This window comes from Nematolebias whitei, chromosome 14 (genome assembly GCF_014905685.2).
Source record: "Nematolebias whitei isolate Nwh7 chromosome 14, NemWhi1, whole genome shotgun sequence".
NCBI lineage: Eukaryota > Metazoa > Chordata > Actinopteri > Cyprinodontiformes > Rivulidae > Nematolebias > Nematolebias whitei.
Genome location: NC_056511.1, coordinates 20,369,132 through 20,387,523, shown reverse-complemented (window position 1 = coordinate 20,387,523; position 18,392 = coordinate 20,369,132). Strand labels below are relative to the sequence as shown.

Genomic DNA, 18,392 nt, shown 5'->3' with positions numbered 1-18,392 from the left:
TAATATACATACACAGTAAATATGTATACTGGCCATCCCAATCATTTGAGGAAATTACGTTGCTTTTTTTATGCTGCTTACTGTATTGTTTCCTTAAATGATTGGGGTGGCTGAATAATAATCTATGGTGGTCAAGGCCACCATTGGCCATTATCTGACTCTGTGAATGCACCTGGTGGGGAGTACATTTACTCACTCTGTACCACCTCAGACAAAAAAAACACAAAAAAAACCCCACGTATTTTGTTATACATTGTGTAACACCTACCCACTTGAATATCAGGTGCCCCAAAAAAATGAAAACTTCACTTGCTTTCCCTGCTAATTCTAGTTTAGAAAATCTCTCATCTCAAAAACTACAAGCATTCATTATTTAAATCAGCGTACTGCTTGTTATTTGTAGGTCTTCAGTAGTTACTGTTTAAAATTGTTGTAAGGCTTTTTAAAGTAATTTAAACATGGTTGTTTTGTTAATTTTCAGAATGTTAGCTATTAATAATCTGTCAATACAACATATCTATAAATGACTCTTTCATGTTTTAGTTTAGATTTGAATTACACAGATTGCATGTGTAGTTGTCTCAACCTGTGACATCATTTAATAACCATAGACACCAAAACAACATCGTGACCAAAGAGATGTTTGAGTATGGACAATATGTGTCAGTGTTTAAAAGCATAAAACACATAGAAAATATTACATTTTTTACACATTATAAAAAAAATAATAGTTGTTAAAAGTCACATTTGAATCAAGCAAAATCTAAAGTATTAAAATGATAAAATGTTTGCGTTCCTCATTTTGTCACCTGTGATGTAAATGCTGACGAGGCGGTTATGATCTGCTCCGTCTTGATCTTTGGTTCTCAGAACAGCCACCACCTCACCGAGGGGATCGCTCTCCTTCACTGCACCTCGGTAGAAGTCCCTCTCAAACGTCGGCGGATTGTCGTTGATGTCGGACACAGTGACGGTTACTACGGTGGTGGAGGACAGGGCCTTTGACTCGGCCAGGTCAAAGGCCACCACTTCAAAGCTGTAGCTAGAGCAAGCCTCGTGATCTATTGGACTCACTGTGGTGATCCAGCCCGTTTTACTGTCAATGGCAAATACAGAACTTGCAGTAATTGGACCAGGGAGGGACTGAGCACCTTTCGTTGAGTCCAAATTGTAAGTAAGCAGAGGCCCAAGGCTGTAGGTTACCTGTGATTTAAAGAAGATGTATACACCAGCTTTGCAAAGCGTCTCCATTTTTGTAAGCTGAGAAAAATCTTTTTAGCAAAAAGCAAGAAAGTAGCTGACACAAACCTGCCCATTAGAGCCCCAGTCTGGATCAAGTGCACGCACTTGGACCACTCGTGTCCCTGCTGGCATCCCCTCCATCACTGTGGCGACATAGGTGTTAGTCTCAAATGCCGGCTTGTTGTCGTTCACATCTAGGATCTGGAAAATGACAGTCTTTTATTTGTAATGGCTCCAAATAAGACAAAAACTGTTCTGGTGTTTTCAATCCTTTGTGTTGTTATTGTAAAGTACAAAATGTATAGAAAAAATCTTGCACTTTACACTTATGCAAAATACCTTTTCCCAGAAAAAGGACAAATACAAAAATGGCACATGCACATACTTCTAAGAGCATATGAATATTTACATTTTGCATAAATAATTTAGTTTAATTTGTTGTGAAAACTGAACAAAAACGTCCATGTATTTTCAATAACTGCAATAAAGGCATGTTTTGCTCTTTTGTCTAAAGCTCATTCAACATTTTGACTAAACTCTTAAAGCAAAAGTTTAATTTTAGGTGTGACAAGTATGTGCATTTAGCTAATATATACTTTGTACATTTGTTGCTAATATTCCCTAAAGGAGCCTTAGGTTTCAAACGCTGGAACATTTTTCTTTAGTTTTGGTGTATCCACTTTATAAAACTGAACATCAGAAAAGCAGTTTCTGTGTTCATATCAGACCTTTACTTCCAGATCCACAGTAGAGACGGTCTCGATCAGGTCTCTTCTTGTTGTTGCCGCCACTTTAAAGCAAAAAATAATGGCTTGTTCATAGTCCAGTGGTTTGAGCAGATGGATGAGACCCGTCTCCCTCTCCACCTGGAATGTCCCCTGCTGGTTGCTGTCGAGTGTCTCGCCTGCAACTGTGGTGAAGAAGCCCGTCTGCCCAGGGCCCATGTACACAGACCCCAGAACTGTACCCACTGCAGTGTCCTCAGGGATGGTGAAGGAGTACTGGGGCTGGCTGAAAGAAGGAATAAGCGAGTCTGGGGGGACGACATGGATAAAGGCTGAGACCAGGGAGTGCTTGGGGGGAGATCCACAGTCTGTGGCTTTGACAAAGAAAGACAGAACAGTTCCCTGAAGATGATCCACTGCACTTTTAGTCATCATCCAACCACTGTCTGGTTCCACCTGAAGAAGCAAAAAAAAACAACCCAAAACTTTACATTACCTTTAAAAATAATAATCCCCTTTTCAACTTCCCCCCTAATAACAAAATAATTGTAATTTTGAGCCTATTTCACAATTGAACATAACAAATAATTTTTGTATTTCAAATCCATGTAACTTAATAATTACTTTGATACAAAATAAATACAATGAGCAGTAGCTTTAAATTTCAAAGCATTTTTTTTATTTTTTTTGTCTTTACACCAGATGTTGTCACATTGCTCTTAATAAAATTAATATCACATTTCAGATACTGACCGCAGAATCAACCTTGGGACCCACATCATTTTGATTTAACAGTAAAAATCTGTGATCTACAAAAAAACAGATGGCTCTTAATCCCCTAAAATGATGAGGGGGATGTGTGAACAGAACCTAAAGTGTGTATTATTGAGGTTTAAATACATTGTTTCTGGGAATTGTATCTGTCTTTTGTCTTTTGTCATGTATTATGTAGTATGTTAAGTATGTTATTATGTAGTAGTATGCAATATGTGTATGTGTAAAAACTAAACAGCACTGACCTCCAGAACATCCACCAGTGACAGACGGGCCTCACTGTAAAGAGAGTAGGTTATCCTTCCATTGGAGCCAGCATCCGGGTCAGTGGCCTGGATCTGTGTGATAAGGGAACCTTTTGCAACGTTGGCTTTAATGCTCATACGATACTCCACTGCTCTGAACCGAGGGGCGTTGTCGTTTTCATCAACGAGGACCACTCGCACTGTGCAAAACGATGCACGGCCTGAAAAATAACATATGTGACACTTAAAATACCAAAAAAGTGTGACCACACATGTTGTATGAACCTGTATATTATTTTAAGTCTTATGCTAGCTGTTTAAAACATGTTATATTTTTGTTTTATTGGCTTGGGGATTGGTCAAATAATAATACCTCCACCATCCAGTGCCATGACAGTCAGCACCATATCCCTGTTCAGATAATTTTCTCTATCTAGTGTCTGAAGGGTGGTTATGAGCCCATCCGCATCAATGTTGAACTGGGTTTTTGCCAGATCATTGATGAAGGAAAAGGTGATCTGACCATTCAGCCCAGAGTCTTCGTCTGTTGCAGAAACCTGGAAGTCCATTTAGAAATTTAGTAAAACGCTTCCTACTCAGCATGAAAGACTCACAACATACAGCAAATCATTAACGCTAACTTTTACAAGTCAAGTGGTGTAATGGCTAAAATACCTGTATGACCTTTGATCCTGGAAGGACATTTTCTTGAACCTCAGCCAGATAGAACCTCTGGCTGAACACTGGGCTGTACAGATTAGCACCCAGGACACGGACAATAACCTGCAAATCATGGTTTCAGTCATTTCATTATCACCTGGATTGCTTCTCTGACATTTCGTAGATGCCGTCACAGCAAATACAACTGGCTAATTTGTCAAACATGATCAAATCAACATTTGAACAACACATCTGTAAGCTACATGTTTAGTGATGTAATTTAAAAACCATCTGCGGTTTCCAAATATCTAAATTGTCATCACCTCAAGGAGACAAAAGTGAGCACATTTTCCAGATAGAAGCTCATCCTCATAAATCTGATGTGACATGCCATTAACCTCCGACAGTAACTTGCAGTTAAACTAGAGCGCTGTGTCAGATGTTTGTAATAATTTTAAACCGAGTGGGTCAGTCAGTACTGAAAAAATGCTGCAGTGGTGTCAGACATGGGCAAATCATTCAACAAAACTAGATTGTACCTGCCAAGAGAGGCTTTACCTGAGCAGTGTTGGTAAAGACTCCATCTGACACAGACACGTTGAGCTGATAGGAGAGTTTCATGCCTTGTCTCCTCTTGTTAGACATACGAAGCACTCCTGTGTCTGACTCCATCATGAAAGTCATTTTCTCATTCCCTGAGAGAAGACTGTACCTGGAAGAAAAAGTAATAAAGAGAATCTTGCATCATAAAAGTCACTTCCCAAGTCCTTGAGATAATGCTAAATGAGAAGATTGGATACAGTATTTATTTTTAAATAATTCTGCTCAGAGGTTGCAGCTTGAGCAAACAGTTACTACTCACGGGAAATGGTAAGTAAAATCTGCCAAACTAAAAAAATTAATTACCAACACAGTGAGTTTTAGAACCAGTTTAGTAAAGATGATAATGTTCTTAGATTTCAGTGATAAACTGCAAGAAAATAATGAAAATCTAAAATACAACATAAAATACATCAAATTTATAACGCTCACCTCAGCCTCTGAAAATCGCAAATGTCAGCATCTGATGCCTGAAGGCAAGTCACAAAGTGCCCCATGGGAGCCAGGTCGCTGACAAAAGCCTCGTACAGTGTTTGACTGAAATTAGGCGGGTTGTCGTTTGTGTCAGTCACAACCACGGTAACACTAACATCACTGCTGAGGGCAGGGTCTCCACTATCTGTCGCCCTGACAATGAAGTTGTGGCGCCGTATGAGCTCGTAGTCAAGCATGCTCGCCGTGAATACCAATCCAATGTTGCTGTCAACTTGAAAGTATTCAGTGCTGTTGTAGATGTCAGATAGGATCTGGTAAGTCACTGCCGCGTTCCTCTCCGAGTCCTGGTCCTGAGCAAAGAGCTACAGGGAGAAGAACAGAACATTCTCTGATGCCTTATACATAATTCAAGTCACAAGTGAGCACCTTGACACACTCCACTGAGCAAACACGGTCCAAAAAGAAGAAAAGATATGGAGATAGAACATATGTTTACCGCAAATCTGGCATAACAATTTACATCAACACCTACATAAAAACCTTCTACTCATCCAATTTTTTTGTGTGTATGGGTGGTTTGTTCAGTTTTAGAGGTATTTCATGTCACAATGGTTGCTGTCATTTGAATAAACTGGAGCTGGATGTCATTCAGCAGCTTGTGTGCTCATTTTTTTAAAACTTATTAGCAATATTTATTTTCACAATCTCTGAAACAGTTGCTCAATAATATCTATTTTTTTTACTTAATTAGTCGGATTGAACTGTCTTCTAAAAGGCTGCTGTTGAATCATGATGGATCAGGGTCCTGCCTCATAAATATTTTCACATATACTTTGATTAAACACCAGAAATTAACATCAACCACCCACCTAAGCCAATACTTAATGCCACTGATAATTAAAACACTTACCATATAAATTGCTTTTACAGTTTTATTAAGAATCACAACCCAGTGACATTTTTGCACAAATTAAGTGCTAACGGCAACACCAGCTACCTAAGCAGGTAATTTGCTGTAAAACTTAATAGCAAAATCGATAAAATAGTCCAGTGCATATAACAGTACACTGCAATAAATATGTTTAGAACTACTTATATATTGTCCTCTATGGATTCTTGTTTTTTTTTTTTTATGTAACAGTTTCAACACTCAGCCTTTGTGTTTGGAAAAGTGACCCAAAAGAGACACATTTAAAATAGTGATTTGTTTTACACAGTAAGTAACTGTAATCGGACAAGTAGAGGGAGCAATTTTATCTACTGCAATGATGGACCAAAGGGGCAGCCAATGGTGGTCTTGGCAACCATAAATTAATCTTTGGCCACCCTACTGTCCACCCCAATCATTTGAGGACACTATAATTTGAGCAAAATTTAAAACTAAAAAACTGTTTCGTCAAATTATGAAAGTGGCTGGTTTAGATAAACATCCTGACTATCCTCTTAGTGTATAGTCTTAGAATGTATTGTGAGGAGCTTTCAAGTCTCAAGTTTCAAGTCAGTGGCTGAGACTGAGCAGTACTGGAGAAGGTAGCTGGTTCATTTGTGCTGCTAGACATTCATGGAAAGCAGTTTCTTTACCAGTAGATGTGGATCATGCCAACACAATCTGTTCATTCTTGAGACTTGGATATCTCCCACTGTGATGAGTAGCTACTAGCTCTTGGAGATCACTGTGTTTAGATCATAGAGTACACTGCACTTAAGTAGATTGGTTACCTTTCTTATGTCTAGATTCAGTCACACAACAAAATGGAAGTCAGCACGTTGCTTATTTTTCAAGAAATCCAGCTCATGAGGTTTAAATATTTACATGTACAGTACATATATGACAGCAGCCATCTTAGACTTTGACTTGGCAAACACATTTTTGATGGACTTTGTTCACACCAAAATGCAGACACACCAAATATGAAATCTAAACATTGCTTATTTTTGAAGTTATCCAACTTACAAGGTTAACAAACAGATATGGTAACAGCCATCTTGGATTTTGATGTGGTAACCCAAAGTAGCCTTTCTTAGACTTGGGTGTAGCCACAACCCAAAATGGAAGTCGGTATCTCATTTATTTTTCAAGTTATCATACTCGCAACATGCATGGATGGACAGACAGATAGACAGATGGATGGACGAACGGACGGACGGAGGGTAGGGATGCACGATATTGGATTTTTGGCCGATGTCCGATATGCCGATATGTTGAAACTTATTTGGCCGATAACTGATACCAATATTTTTTTCCCCTAGATCTACTTACAGAGACTAACTACATAGCTTTCTCTGCTGTGGAATTAAAATACTACATTATTCTGCATGATCTTTGTCAGTTTGGCCTGCTACAAAATGCAGATGCCAAAAGGGGGGCTGAAAAGGATGCAACACTTCAACTTGGATTATGTTTAATGTCAAATTTATTCATGACATTTACTCTCTAACACAGTGACAACACTCGAACAGTGCAAATTTTTAATTTTTCACAAATCTAAACTCAACCTGTTCACAAGTGACACGTGTTAAGCGCATAAGTACTTTGTAGTAGTGCATTACTAGATACTTGACAGTTTCTTAAATAAAATAATTACTTAAAACAGAAGACTTTTATATCTGTGAGTTATTATGATGGAATGATCCATTTCCAGTATTTAACATTATTGCTAATATCGGCCGATACTGATACCATGCCGATAATATCATGCATCCCTAGCGGAGGGTATTTACATTTACCCCTCCTCACTATGCAATGAGGGACAATAAAGGCAACATACCGATAATATTTGATGAAATAATATAAACTTGTGATTTCCAATGTGAACTAGGTTGAACAGTTTAGAACAGTTTAAATTGAACTCAGATTTATGTTGTTTTATTTTAGAACTAGGTAAATTATTTAAATGTTTATGCATAAAAGATTTATTTGCATCTCCCCTTGTTAATATATGTTGACAGGTCTTCAATGGGTGTGCTGCTGAAACATACAAGTCTCAGATATTAAAGTATTATATAGTTATCTTGTGCTTCTGTATTTACACTCAGTACACAAGCAAAGTTTTTTTTTTTTTTTGGCCAATTCACTATGTTTAATGAAAGAGCTCCACTTCAGTACTTTAACATTTCTATTCTTAGCTTCACCACAATATTTTTTTTTACCAGCAACACGGTTCTTATTAAGTTTAAAAAAACCATTTGCTTACATTAAATGACATATGTTTCACATGGGGCAGCACAGTGGCTCAGTTGGCAGAGATGTGGCCTCTCAGCAAAAAGATCATTGATTGCAGTTTGGATGTTCTCTCTGTGCATGTGTGAGTTTTTGCCCGGTACTCCGGTTTCCTCCCACAGACCAAAAACGTGCATGTTAGGTTGATTGATAACTCTAAACTGTCTCTAGGTGTGAATGAGAGAGTGAATGGTTGTTTGTCTCGTTTGTTTCTGTATCCCTGTGATGGACTGGAGACCTGTCTGGGGTGTCTCCCACCTCTCGCTCAGTGACTGCTGGATATGGAAACCAGTGGCCCCCATGACCCAAAAAAGAAGAAGCGGGTAAAGATAATGGATGGATGGATGTTTTACATGTTGACCTTCTGAAGGGATACATTTAAGAGCTTTTATTTTGGTATAAGAAATAGTTCCTAGACATAATTAATCAAAAATACGAATTGCAGATTTTCACCAGTAAACATGTATTAATTGGTGCTAGATTTTTCAAATGCATTTCAATACTTCTTGCAGCAACAATATGTTCACAACATAGTAAAATATTTAATCCCATGGTATCTTTAAAACTGAATAGCTCACACAAGAACAGTCAAGGTGAATTAAGACAACAACTGGCTTTTAGACTAATCCAACATTTTTCAGTCAGGTCATCTGGACAGTTTATTTTTTGTGCTGAAACGAAGAGGGCCGGCAATGGAGGAGGGGGCGTACCAAAGAAACCATCTTAGCACCAACAAAACTGGTTTGTTCCACTTTGGAGTAAGCTGTTGGGGGAAGAATCAGTTTTGTGTTGTGTGTTTCCTTGACTAATGAAGCCTTCCGGATCGAAGGTGAAACGTTTCAGCACCAAAAAAAAGAAACTGTCCAGATGACCTGACTGAAAAATGTTGGCTTGTATACCTGGATTATTGAACTTGGACTTTGTTCTTTTAGACTAATATTCTTCATTCAAAAACTGGGTTGTGAAACCTAAGCTTTTAGTTGCTGATATAATCCGATTTGAGTTAAAATAAGAAAAACTAATCTGAACTATAACAGCAGGTATTGACATTAACAAGTACTATGGTAAAAAAAAAAAAATCTGGTAAATCGTGATTCTTCAGGGAAAAAAAAACAAGGAAACGTTTGCACAAAGTTCTGGTCCATTTTTCTTTAAATATCACTAAGAAGCTTGAGTAAACACTAAATTGCCTTTTTATAATTAAATAATATGACACTTTTAATTAATTCATAATTCTGCAGAATTGAGTCTTAAATGTAAAGAGACACAGCTGGAGAAAACACTGATTCAGATCAGAGGATCAAATAAAAGCACACACCTGTAACACGGACGTGCCAATCATGGAGTTCTCTGACAGGACAGCAGAGTACAAGGCGTTCTGAAACAGTGGAGGGTTGTCATTCACATCCAGAATCACAATGTCTACGTCAACCTCTGACTTTGCCCCGGTCAAGGTGTCAGTGGCCTTCACTGTTAAATGATAGTACTGCGTCGTCTCGTAGTCCAATGGATAAATCACAATGATGATTCCTGTATCAAAGCCGATGTCAAACTGAAGGAAAGGGTCCCCATCCGTGATGGTGAAGATGATGTCCTGGCCTTCAGGACTGCTTGCATTGATGCAGAGGACAGACGTGGATACAGCCAAGTCCTCTCTAACTGTGACTCCATAGAACGGCTTGTCAAACACAGGCATTGCTTTGTTTACTACTGTAACAGGCAGCTCTATCTCACTAGACAGACAAGGGAAGCCACTATCAGTGGCCACCAGAACCAGCTTGAATTCTGCATTAGATAAGTCTGCTTCGAAAGCTCTTGTTAACATCAGTTCTCCTGTCATGGTATTGACCTGTATAAAATAAATAAATAAATAATCCACATTTCAGCATTAATGCACACTAGTGCATTGACATTTATTCTCAAAATTTCTAAACGTGACATATAAAATTCTAGCAAATGTAATTTTAAATAGGATAGATAAAGTTATTACCTCAAAATTCTTGTGCTGTGATTTCAGGCGGTAAGAAACTTCTCCATTTAGGCCAAAATCCTTGTCAATGGCAGAGACCATGAAAATTACTGATCCTGGTTCTGCTTCCACCTGTACTGCAGCATAGTAGGGGAGGTTCACAAACTGTGGAGCATTGTCATTGACATCGTCTACCTGAAAAATAAATATGTAAAAGAAAAATGTAATTTGATCACTGTAAAATCTAAAAGAAATAAGTTTATTCATGGAGCAAAGGAAATCAGATTAAAGTGATGGTTCAGATTTTATGAGGTTGGTTTCTGAAGAAAAACTTTGGACAAGATTTTTTTTTCTGCATGTCTTTGAAAACATTGCTTTGGAAATATTCAAATTTTACTGACTATATTTATTAGAGCTGCAGCAGTACAGGAAACTCAACATCAAACACAAATAAAAAAAATCTTGTTACGCCAGGGTCATAGTGAATTTTAGATACTGACAGGACTTTAACAGTGATTTCTTCAAGGTTGACAATGATTCAGCCTCAAAGAAAATAGCTTGTGACTTTTGTCAAAATCACCAGAAGGTAAAAATAGGAGCTTCTGGAGTCAAATATGGCTTATTTGTGCTGCATAACCAAAAAATAAACAAAATTCACTCACAAACAGCCATTTTTACTCTGTCCATACCCACCTGCACTTGCACAGTCACCCTTGCCACTCTCAGTATCTCATCTTCTCTGCTGACTTCCACTACCAGCTCGTAGCTTCCCTTCTCCTCACGATCAAAAGGCACACCAGTAGTGAACACCGCCCCACTGGTAGGCCGAATGGTGAAGCATCGTCCGGGATTTAGCAGAGTGTACTTCAGTGGGTCATTGAGGCGGTGGCCGACTGTGTTTACAACAGTCACTAAGGTGACATTGGATACATTCTCTGAGATGGAGGCAGAATACACCGGGAGGGTGAAGCTAAGTCCACTGTCTATAGCTTCTCTTACAAGCACTGTGATCGATGCAATGCTGGAAAAACGTCCATCCCAAACCTTAAGCACACATATTATTATGTATTATTATATAGTATTATACATAGCAGATAAATTAAAATTTGAAAGTCATGCAAAATGTATGGAAATAAATACACTATATGGACAAAAGACCATATAGTGGTGGTGCTCCTCACATTGGGCCCACAAAAATCAGAGAAGGCAAACCTGTGATCGAGGTTTGAATCCCCTGACTCTTACATCAAAATATGGGTGGGAAAAGTGAAACACCAACACCTGTCTCTAACCTCATTTCCTCCAACCTCATATGCCCCACTGTGGACCCACACAAGCCTCCACCCTCATTTGCCCCATTGTGGGACCTTGAGCAAGACCCATAACACCCCCTGCTGATCCATGGGCATCTTGGATGGCAGCCCTCTGCTTCACGCATGGGCTGTAGTAGCACTGGTGTTGTTTCAGCAAGGGCATACAGTGTAAAAATAATTGCCATGTCTTTATGTGAGTTTGCTTGTTGTAGCGACCCCTGAGAAAGGGAGGAGCCAAAAGAAGAAAAAAAAAGGGCATATATTTGATCACAACTGCTCACTATCAGGGACTATAAGTTTTTTGGAAAGCTATAGACAAAAATTTAGAATGATTTTGTGGGAAGTGCCTGTTCTGTTCGTGGAACATTTGCAAACTCTTCTTTTGACTTTCCCTTTGCAGGGGTCGCCACCTCATATCATCCTCCTCCATCTCACTCTGTCCTCTGCGTCCTCTGTCTTCACTACTACTTTGCCTATGTCCTCTATAACTTAATCCATATATCTCCTCTTAGGTCTTCCTCTTTGTCTTTTTCCTGGCAGCTGCATTTCTAACATCCTTCTACCAAAATACCCACTGTGCCTCCTCTGAACATGCCCAAACTGGCTCGGTCTGGTCTCTCTTTTATCTCCCAGTTGTTCAACCTGTGCTGTACCTCTGGTGATCTCATTCCTAATCTTATCCATCCTTGTCACTCCTAAGGAGAACCTCAACATCTTCATCGCTTCCACTTCCAGTTATTTATCCTGTCTTCTTGTCAGTGCCACTGTCTATAAACCATACAACAAAGCTGGTTTCACCGTTGCCTTATAAACCTTTCCTTTGATATTTGCTGTCAGCCTTTAGTCACAAATCACTCCTGAAACTGTTCTCTATTCACTCCATTCTGCCTGGACTTTCTTCTTTACCTATTTACCACATTCCCCTTTTTCCTGGACAGTTGACCCAAAGTCCTACACCTTTGTAATGTTTGCTCCTTGTAGCCTCACTGCTCCACCTGCCTCCTTCTGATTCACACACAAGAACTCTGTATTATTACAGCTGACTTTCATTCATTTTCTTAGAAATTCATACATCCACCTGGTCTCTTCCATCTGTTTTCCATCTGTTTTCACCACAGATCTCAGTGTAATCTGCAAACACCATAGTCCAGGGGGGTTCCTGCCTGACCTCATCTGTTTCACTGTACATCACCAAAGCAAACAAAAAGTGTCTCAAAGCTGATCCTTGATGCAATCCCACCACCACCTTGAAGCTATCTATCACTCCTACAGCACATCTCACCACTGTCCTGCTGTCCTCGTAAATGCCCTGTACTCATCTGATATACTTTTCTGCCACTCCAGATTTCCTGATACAACACAACTTCTTCTCCATCTGCACCCTGTCATATGCTTTTTTTGAGTCACAAATACACAATGTTTTTTTAACCCTCTCTGTACTTCTCCATTAGCATCCTAAAGCAAATATGGCATCTGTGGTGCTCTTTCTTGACATGAAACCATACTACTGCTCACAAATAATCACACCATGTCTGTTTAGCTTCCATAACTCTCTCCCAAATCTTCATCTTCATCTTCATCTTGTGTGGCTCATCAACTTATTTTCCTTGTGGTTGCTAAAACTCTGTACATGACCCTTGTTCTTAAAAATGGGCACCAGCACACTTCTGCATCCTCCAGGGATTTTTTTTTTTTCCACTCACGCATTTATGAAATCAAGCACTGATATTGAATGGGAAAATCTGACTCTCAATCTTGATTCTAGTTAATCCCAAACCAATCAAATTATTTCATGCCAAAATCATCAGTCTGTAGTCTTTCCTTTGTGAACAGAGGCATAGTCATGTTGAAAAAGAAAAAAGGCCTCATCCAGTGTGTTGCCAGAAAGCTGGAAACATTATCCAAACTGTTTTGATACGCTGATAATGGAGATAAATGGCTTAGCCTATACTTTAAGCTTGACTTAGACACTCAAGTTCAACAGTTAACAGTTGTGGCCAAACACTCTGAACCATACAGTATTATGTCTGAGCAAAGTTTTACAGTTAACCAAATAGCCTCCTTGTAAAACCATTGTTATGGAAGAAGAAGAATGGGTTTTATTAAGAACAATAACTTACCTTGACATTAAAGTAATAACGATCTTTACTGAGGTTTTGATTGGTGACAGTCACAAGCCCAGAATAGCGCTCCACAGTGAAATATTCCTGATTCGTATCAACCAGAGAATAAGCTAGCTGGGGAGTGATGGGCTTTGTTTCATCAGTGTACAAATCTGGATCCGAAGCCTCAACCCTGAGGACCTCGACTCCCATGTAGGTAGGCAGCAAAAGGACTGTTTCGTAAACATCCTGGGAGAACTTTGGGGGGGAGTCATTGATGTTAATCACCTAAGACAAGGTGTATACAGAAATAAATCATGTCTAAATTAACATCTGAATAAATAAAAGGCAGTCAAAAATTTGTTAGATAGCAATAGCTAATTAATGTCATTTACTTGCCTTTATAATCACCTCTGCTGGACTTTCAGCACTCTTAGAAGGATGGCCGCTGTCTCGAACTTGAACCCGAAAGAAGAACTCTGAGAAGGTTTCATAGTCCAAACTATCAATTGTTCTACAGACCAAACAAATATACCCAAAAAAACAGCAGAATCAGATGTGTGATGTAACTGGTCTGATTTCTATAAAGTGTCAGCACCCACCGAATTGATCCAGTCCCAGAATCCACACTGAAAAACATACGAGCGGTCTCATCTATGATCTGAAACACTAAAAGGGCATTGTGATTGTGGTCCTTATCAGTTGCCTGGATGACTAAAGGGTTACCATCCTCTCCCAGAACCACACTGTTGACCGGAGCAGCTTCACTGACTCTGCCCACATATCTGGGATGGCATAAGGGGTAAACATTAAAAAAGATTAAAATCCATCCATACTGTTAATATTGTTAGTTTTTAACAGAGCTCTCGAAAACAGCATGTGAAGATCAAGTCAGAATGAAAGCCCATACAAATGTATTTGATATTCAGCTGTGTCAAACTTTGATACCTTATTTGTCGAAATTCTGGTTGGTTGTCATTGACATCCACCACTTGGATGATGACAGTAGTACTGGCCTCCACTCCAGTCATGCTCAGGGCACGCACCATGAGAAAATGAGATGGTATTAGCTATCAGAACAAAGAAATTCAATCAATTTTCAAACACCAGCAAGGTAATTAAAGTTAAATGGCAGATAAATAGTTAATTACCTTAATAGCATTTGTTACATCATTATATTTTTCCACTAATCACTGCTCTAAATCCCCCTCACAACTCAGAATCCAAAATCTCAACCCACCAATTATGGCACTGGAATAGTCAAGTCCAATTGATTTTCTCAAAATGGCTTTTTCTGTAGTTAAAAATAATGTATCATTTCAAGATTGTTGCTCCATTTTGTCTAGCAATTTGACATCTCATACAAATACTTGTGAGATATCTTGTGAACCCAAACAGATGTTTTAGATGAGCAAACCTAAAACCCAAACACAAAAAAGATCAACAAACCTCAAAGTCAAGCAGTTTGCGAGTGGTGATCACACCGGTATAGTGGTTTATAGAAAAACGGTTCTCCTCGTTTCCTCTGATTATGTCATAAATGAGCGGAGAAGAACTGAGGGCATGAACAGTGATCAGATGTGTTCCAATTTTGCTGTTCTCCACTATCTGAAAACAAAACAACAACAAAAAAACAAATCAGAACACAGAAAATAGCGTCAATCAGTTTTTTGCATAAATTATTTTAGAATTTTTTTCTTATATATTGACCAAGTCATTTGCCATCCATCTTTACGTATCCCTTTCAAGCTAGTCTTTAGTCAATCAATCATTCCTTTCTACCCTTCTTCACTCCACCCACAAATCAATGGTTTTATTTAGCTGTCTCTGTTTTTACCTCAGCCTGATACTCCTTCTGAGAGAACTTGGGTTTGGAGAATTCAGAAAGTATCAAGGAAATCCGAACTGAAGCCGTGGCCATTAATGGAGGGAATCCACTGTCTGTGGCACGCAGGGTGAGGGTGTAGAAACCCAACGAGGTGAGGTCCAGGTCCTTTGCAATAAAGATAAGGCCTGTGGCATTATCAACGGCAAACACCCCCCCAGTGTTACCTGATGTAGACAAAAGGTGCAGAAAAAAAAAACTTTCTAAATCCAATAAAATACTAAATTTATTGACACCAAATTAAAATGTACCAAAAATAAGAAGTATTTTTAGGTTATCTCATACCTGCTTCAATAGTATATGTGAGTTGACCATTCACCCCGTTGTCTTTGTCCAGGGCTGTAACCTGCAGCACAGAAGTACCCACAGAAAAAGTCTCATAGGCTATAGCATCATATATGGTGCTCGTAAAATAAGGGATGTTATCATTGGTGTCCTCCACTGCCACCAGGATACGAGCCAGGTCACGGTTAAATGGAAACTCCTGATCCTTAACCTGGAGAAAGGAATTGAAAAATGAAAATGTATGAAGTTCTAAGAGGAAACGTAAACAAAATCAGCTTAAAGCAGATACTGAGAGCCATTGTTTAATACAGAGTACAGGGACATAAACAGTTAGACTCAGCATAGAGATAATAAAGTTCTCCTTTATCTCTCTACTTACCATAATGGTGAGAATGTGTTGTGTCCTGGCTTCGTAGTCTAGCCTGTCTGTGGAGTAAAAAACTCCTGTACCTGGATTGACCCTAAACAGTCTCATACTTGTTGGGTCAACGCTTCCATAAATGGAGAAGCTCAAACGAGAACGCTCATCCATGTCTGATGCTCTGAGCCGCAGAAGCTCCACATCAGCTGGTGCGTCCTCAGAAACACTGATGTCGTACACCGGCTGTGAGAAGACTGGAGGGTTGTCATTGCTGTCTTGGACTCGAATGAATACCTTAATCAAACAGTGGGGAACAGGAAAAATGTCTAAGACATCACAGTAAGCACAAATTATGATAGTGGACTTTGCTTACTATCGCTGAAAATTAGAGTTGCTGATAAGATTGTTGAGTAAAGTTCCATAATTGTATTTCTTTGTTCTTTTTTTACTGTCAACAGAAGCAACAGACTATTCACGACATTTACAATGAACTTTGTAAAATGAAATATAGGGAACTTCTTTGAAATATCATAGCATTTTTGCTAATGATTGAGTATTACTTAAATCTTTTTAAGTGGAGTTCTGTGAATATGTTTAAACTAAAACTGGTATATTTTGTATATAGTTCCTAGGACAACCTCAGTTTAGAAAAAAAAAAACTTTATTCCTTTGGAGATTGACAAGTTAGTTAGATTACAACTAGTCTGAGCTCGTCTGAGTGGGTACAAGACCAAAATGGATTGTTGCTGACAAAACAACTAAAATCTTGACAATATCTTAATACTTCATGCAAACATTGCTTTGTTTGTTTTTGTTGGTAGCAGTTTGGTCTTGGCCTCTCTCACCATTAGATAGCAAGCAATCTAATCAGTAATAAACTCTACATCTTCAAACTGAGGCTGATCAAAATACTATCAACAACACGAAAGTTATTAACAAACCTGGTCATAGATTTCCACTTTTTCACATCTACCTACTTTTTCAAAGTCTGATTGATTTTTACAATAACTGATCTGATGCTTTAAGGTACTCTGCATTATTCCATTTAGCTACTAGTGTGAACGTTTTTCTTACAAGAATGACCAAGTAGCATAGCCAATAAAACAAGCCCAAGTAGTGCCAAAAACAGAATATTTCATTTCAGAGTATGGAAAATAAAATAATAAAATCACAAAGAGAAGAGCACCTCTACGGGCACAAAATCTGGTCATAAATATTTTGTGCTTGCAAATCAGTTTTGCAACCGACAATAATTTTAGTTAGTTCCACTAAACCATGATGTAATGCTATTCCAGGACTTACAACGCGTAACCACCTACTCCACACAATTTGTGCTCATATGAATGCGTTGGAAGGTAAGTGGAAGTGTGTCGGTGGTAAAACTACTGTACAAATAAAAAACTTACATACCTGTGTTGTGGCAAAATTGGTCCCATCTGTCACCTGTACTGTCATGTTGTACACCGATTGAACTTCTGCATCCATGGACTTGGCCACAACAATAGTCCCCACCCCGACTTGGAGGTCAAACTGCATTTCAAAACTCCCTGATGGCATACACATGGCATGGACACACATATGCAGAGTGTGAGTCATTTGCATTGAATCTGAGAGCAAAACTCAGGTGTGCTAAGGTAATACTGTGTAATAGTTTTGGTCAGGCACCGACATCTGGCGCTGGAGGGCCTGTGAACTCAAATGAACTGAAATGTAATGTGAATGTAGTAGCAAACCCACTTGGCAGCACATGAGCTGTTAATAGCCGTACAAACATCTGCCTTATCAGTCCAAAACACAACCCATCAGAGAGATCGGAAAGTAGCAACTGGGTCTTTTCCACGGGCCGTGAACGAACAGTTTAGAAAGCTTAATATTTGATTAAAGTGAGTCAGAGGAGTGATATGTGTTCAGAATTCAGTGCCATCCTTCAATTTATCCTTGCCTCTCTCCTGAGATCTCTGGGAGCTTGAGCTCTCCTTGGCATATGAATACTGAGTGGCAATTTTTCACAGAATCTCTGATGCGTGTTGAGTGGGAGTAAACCACTCAGACTTACTATTTTTTTGTTTTATTCTATTCTAGGGGAGTGAGTGGTGAGTTGGTCTATAATACACTATGAGGGATCAATTTCACAACATTTTGGAAAAACTGAAGTCCCAGCATGTAATCCCCAAGCGGTGTTTTAAGGAGACCTGATTATACCTCCCTTTTGTTTTGCTAGCATCTGTCTCTATTAAATTTATACAGTTCACAATCTCAGTAAATGAGATACTGTGGAAACTTCTGTCTAATGGCTATGGCATTCAATTACAGTAATGAGTGTGTACTGTTTGTTTTGTTTCACATTTTGCTCTGTAGTCAATAAATATTTGTCTTTTTTTAAACAACAGCCTTGATTGCTGTAGCGACCTTACGTCCCAAAAGGGACAAAGAAGACTAAGCTAAGCTTGATTGCTGTCAGAACACAATGAAATGAACAAGCATGAATAACTTGTAAGTATGATGAGGAGTTTCTAATTGGTTATAATGTTAAATAGGGTTTTGCATAGATCCATTGATTGTTCAGTATGGGGTGA

The 18,392-nt window shown here is 38.8% G+C and overlaps 1 protein-coding gene across 1 annotated transcript in view; it reads right to left on the bottom strand.

Moving 5' to 3' along the window:
* The window catches only part of LOC119420010 (protocadherin Fat 3), a 139,602-nt gene that overhangs the window by 67,386 nt on the left and 53,824 nt on the right, over positions 1-18,392 (bottom strand). The window contains exons 10-29 of the mRNA XM_037687379.1: positions 17,227-17,363; positions 15,835-16,110; positions 15,456-15,666; positions 15,123-15,337; positions 14,735-14,893; positions 14,234-14,355; positions 13,888-14,070; positions 13,685-13,799; positions 13,304-13,573; positions 10,564-10,914; positions 9,892-10,065; positions 9,220-9,750; positions 4,679-5,043; positions 4,205-4,358; positions 3,662-3,769; positions 3,360-3,543; positions 2,987-3,207; positions 1,971-2,423; positions 1,309-1,443; positions 810-1,203 (exon numbers count right to left, since the gene is read on the bottom strand). Coding sequence (XP_037543307.1) covers positions 810-1,203; positions 1,309-1,443; positions 1,971-2,423; positions 2,987-3,207; positions 3,360-3,543; positions 3,662-3,769; positions 4,205-4,358; positions 4,679-5,043; positions 9,220-9,750; positions 9,892-10,065; positions 10,564-10,914; positions 13,304-13,573; positions 13,685-13,799; positions 13,888-14,070; positions 14,234-14,355; positions 14,735-14,893; positions 15,123-15,337; positions 15,456-15,666; positions 15,835-16,110; positions 17,227-17,363 — 4,758 coding nt within the window. The remainder of the gene's footprint in view (positions 1-809; positions 1,204-1,308; positions 1,444-1,970; positions 2,424-2,986; positions 3,208-3,359; positions 3,544-3,661; positions 3,770-4,204; positions 4,359-4,678; positions 5,044-9,219; positions 9,751-9,891; positions 10,066-10,563; positions 10,915-13,303; positions 13,574-13,684; positions 13,800-13,887; positions 14,071-14,233; positions 14,356-14,734; positions 14,894-15,122; positions 15,338-15,455; positions 15,667-15,834; positions 16,111-17,226; positions 17,364-18,392) is intronic.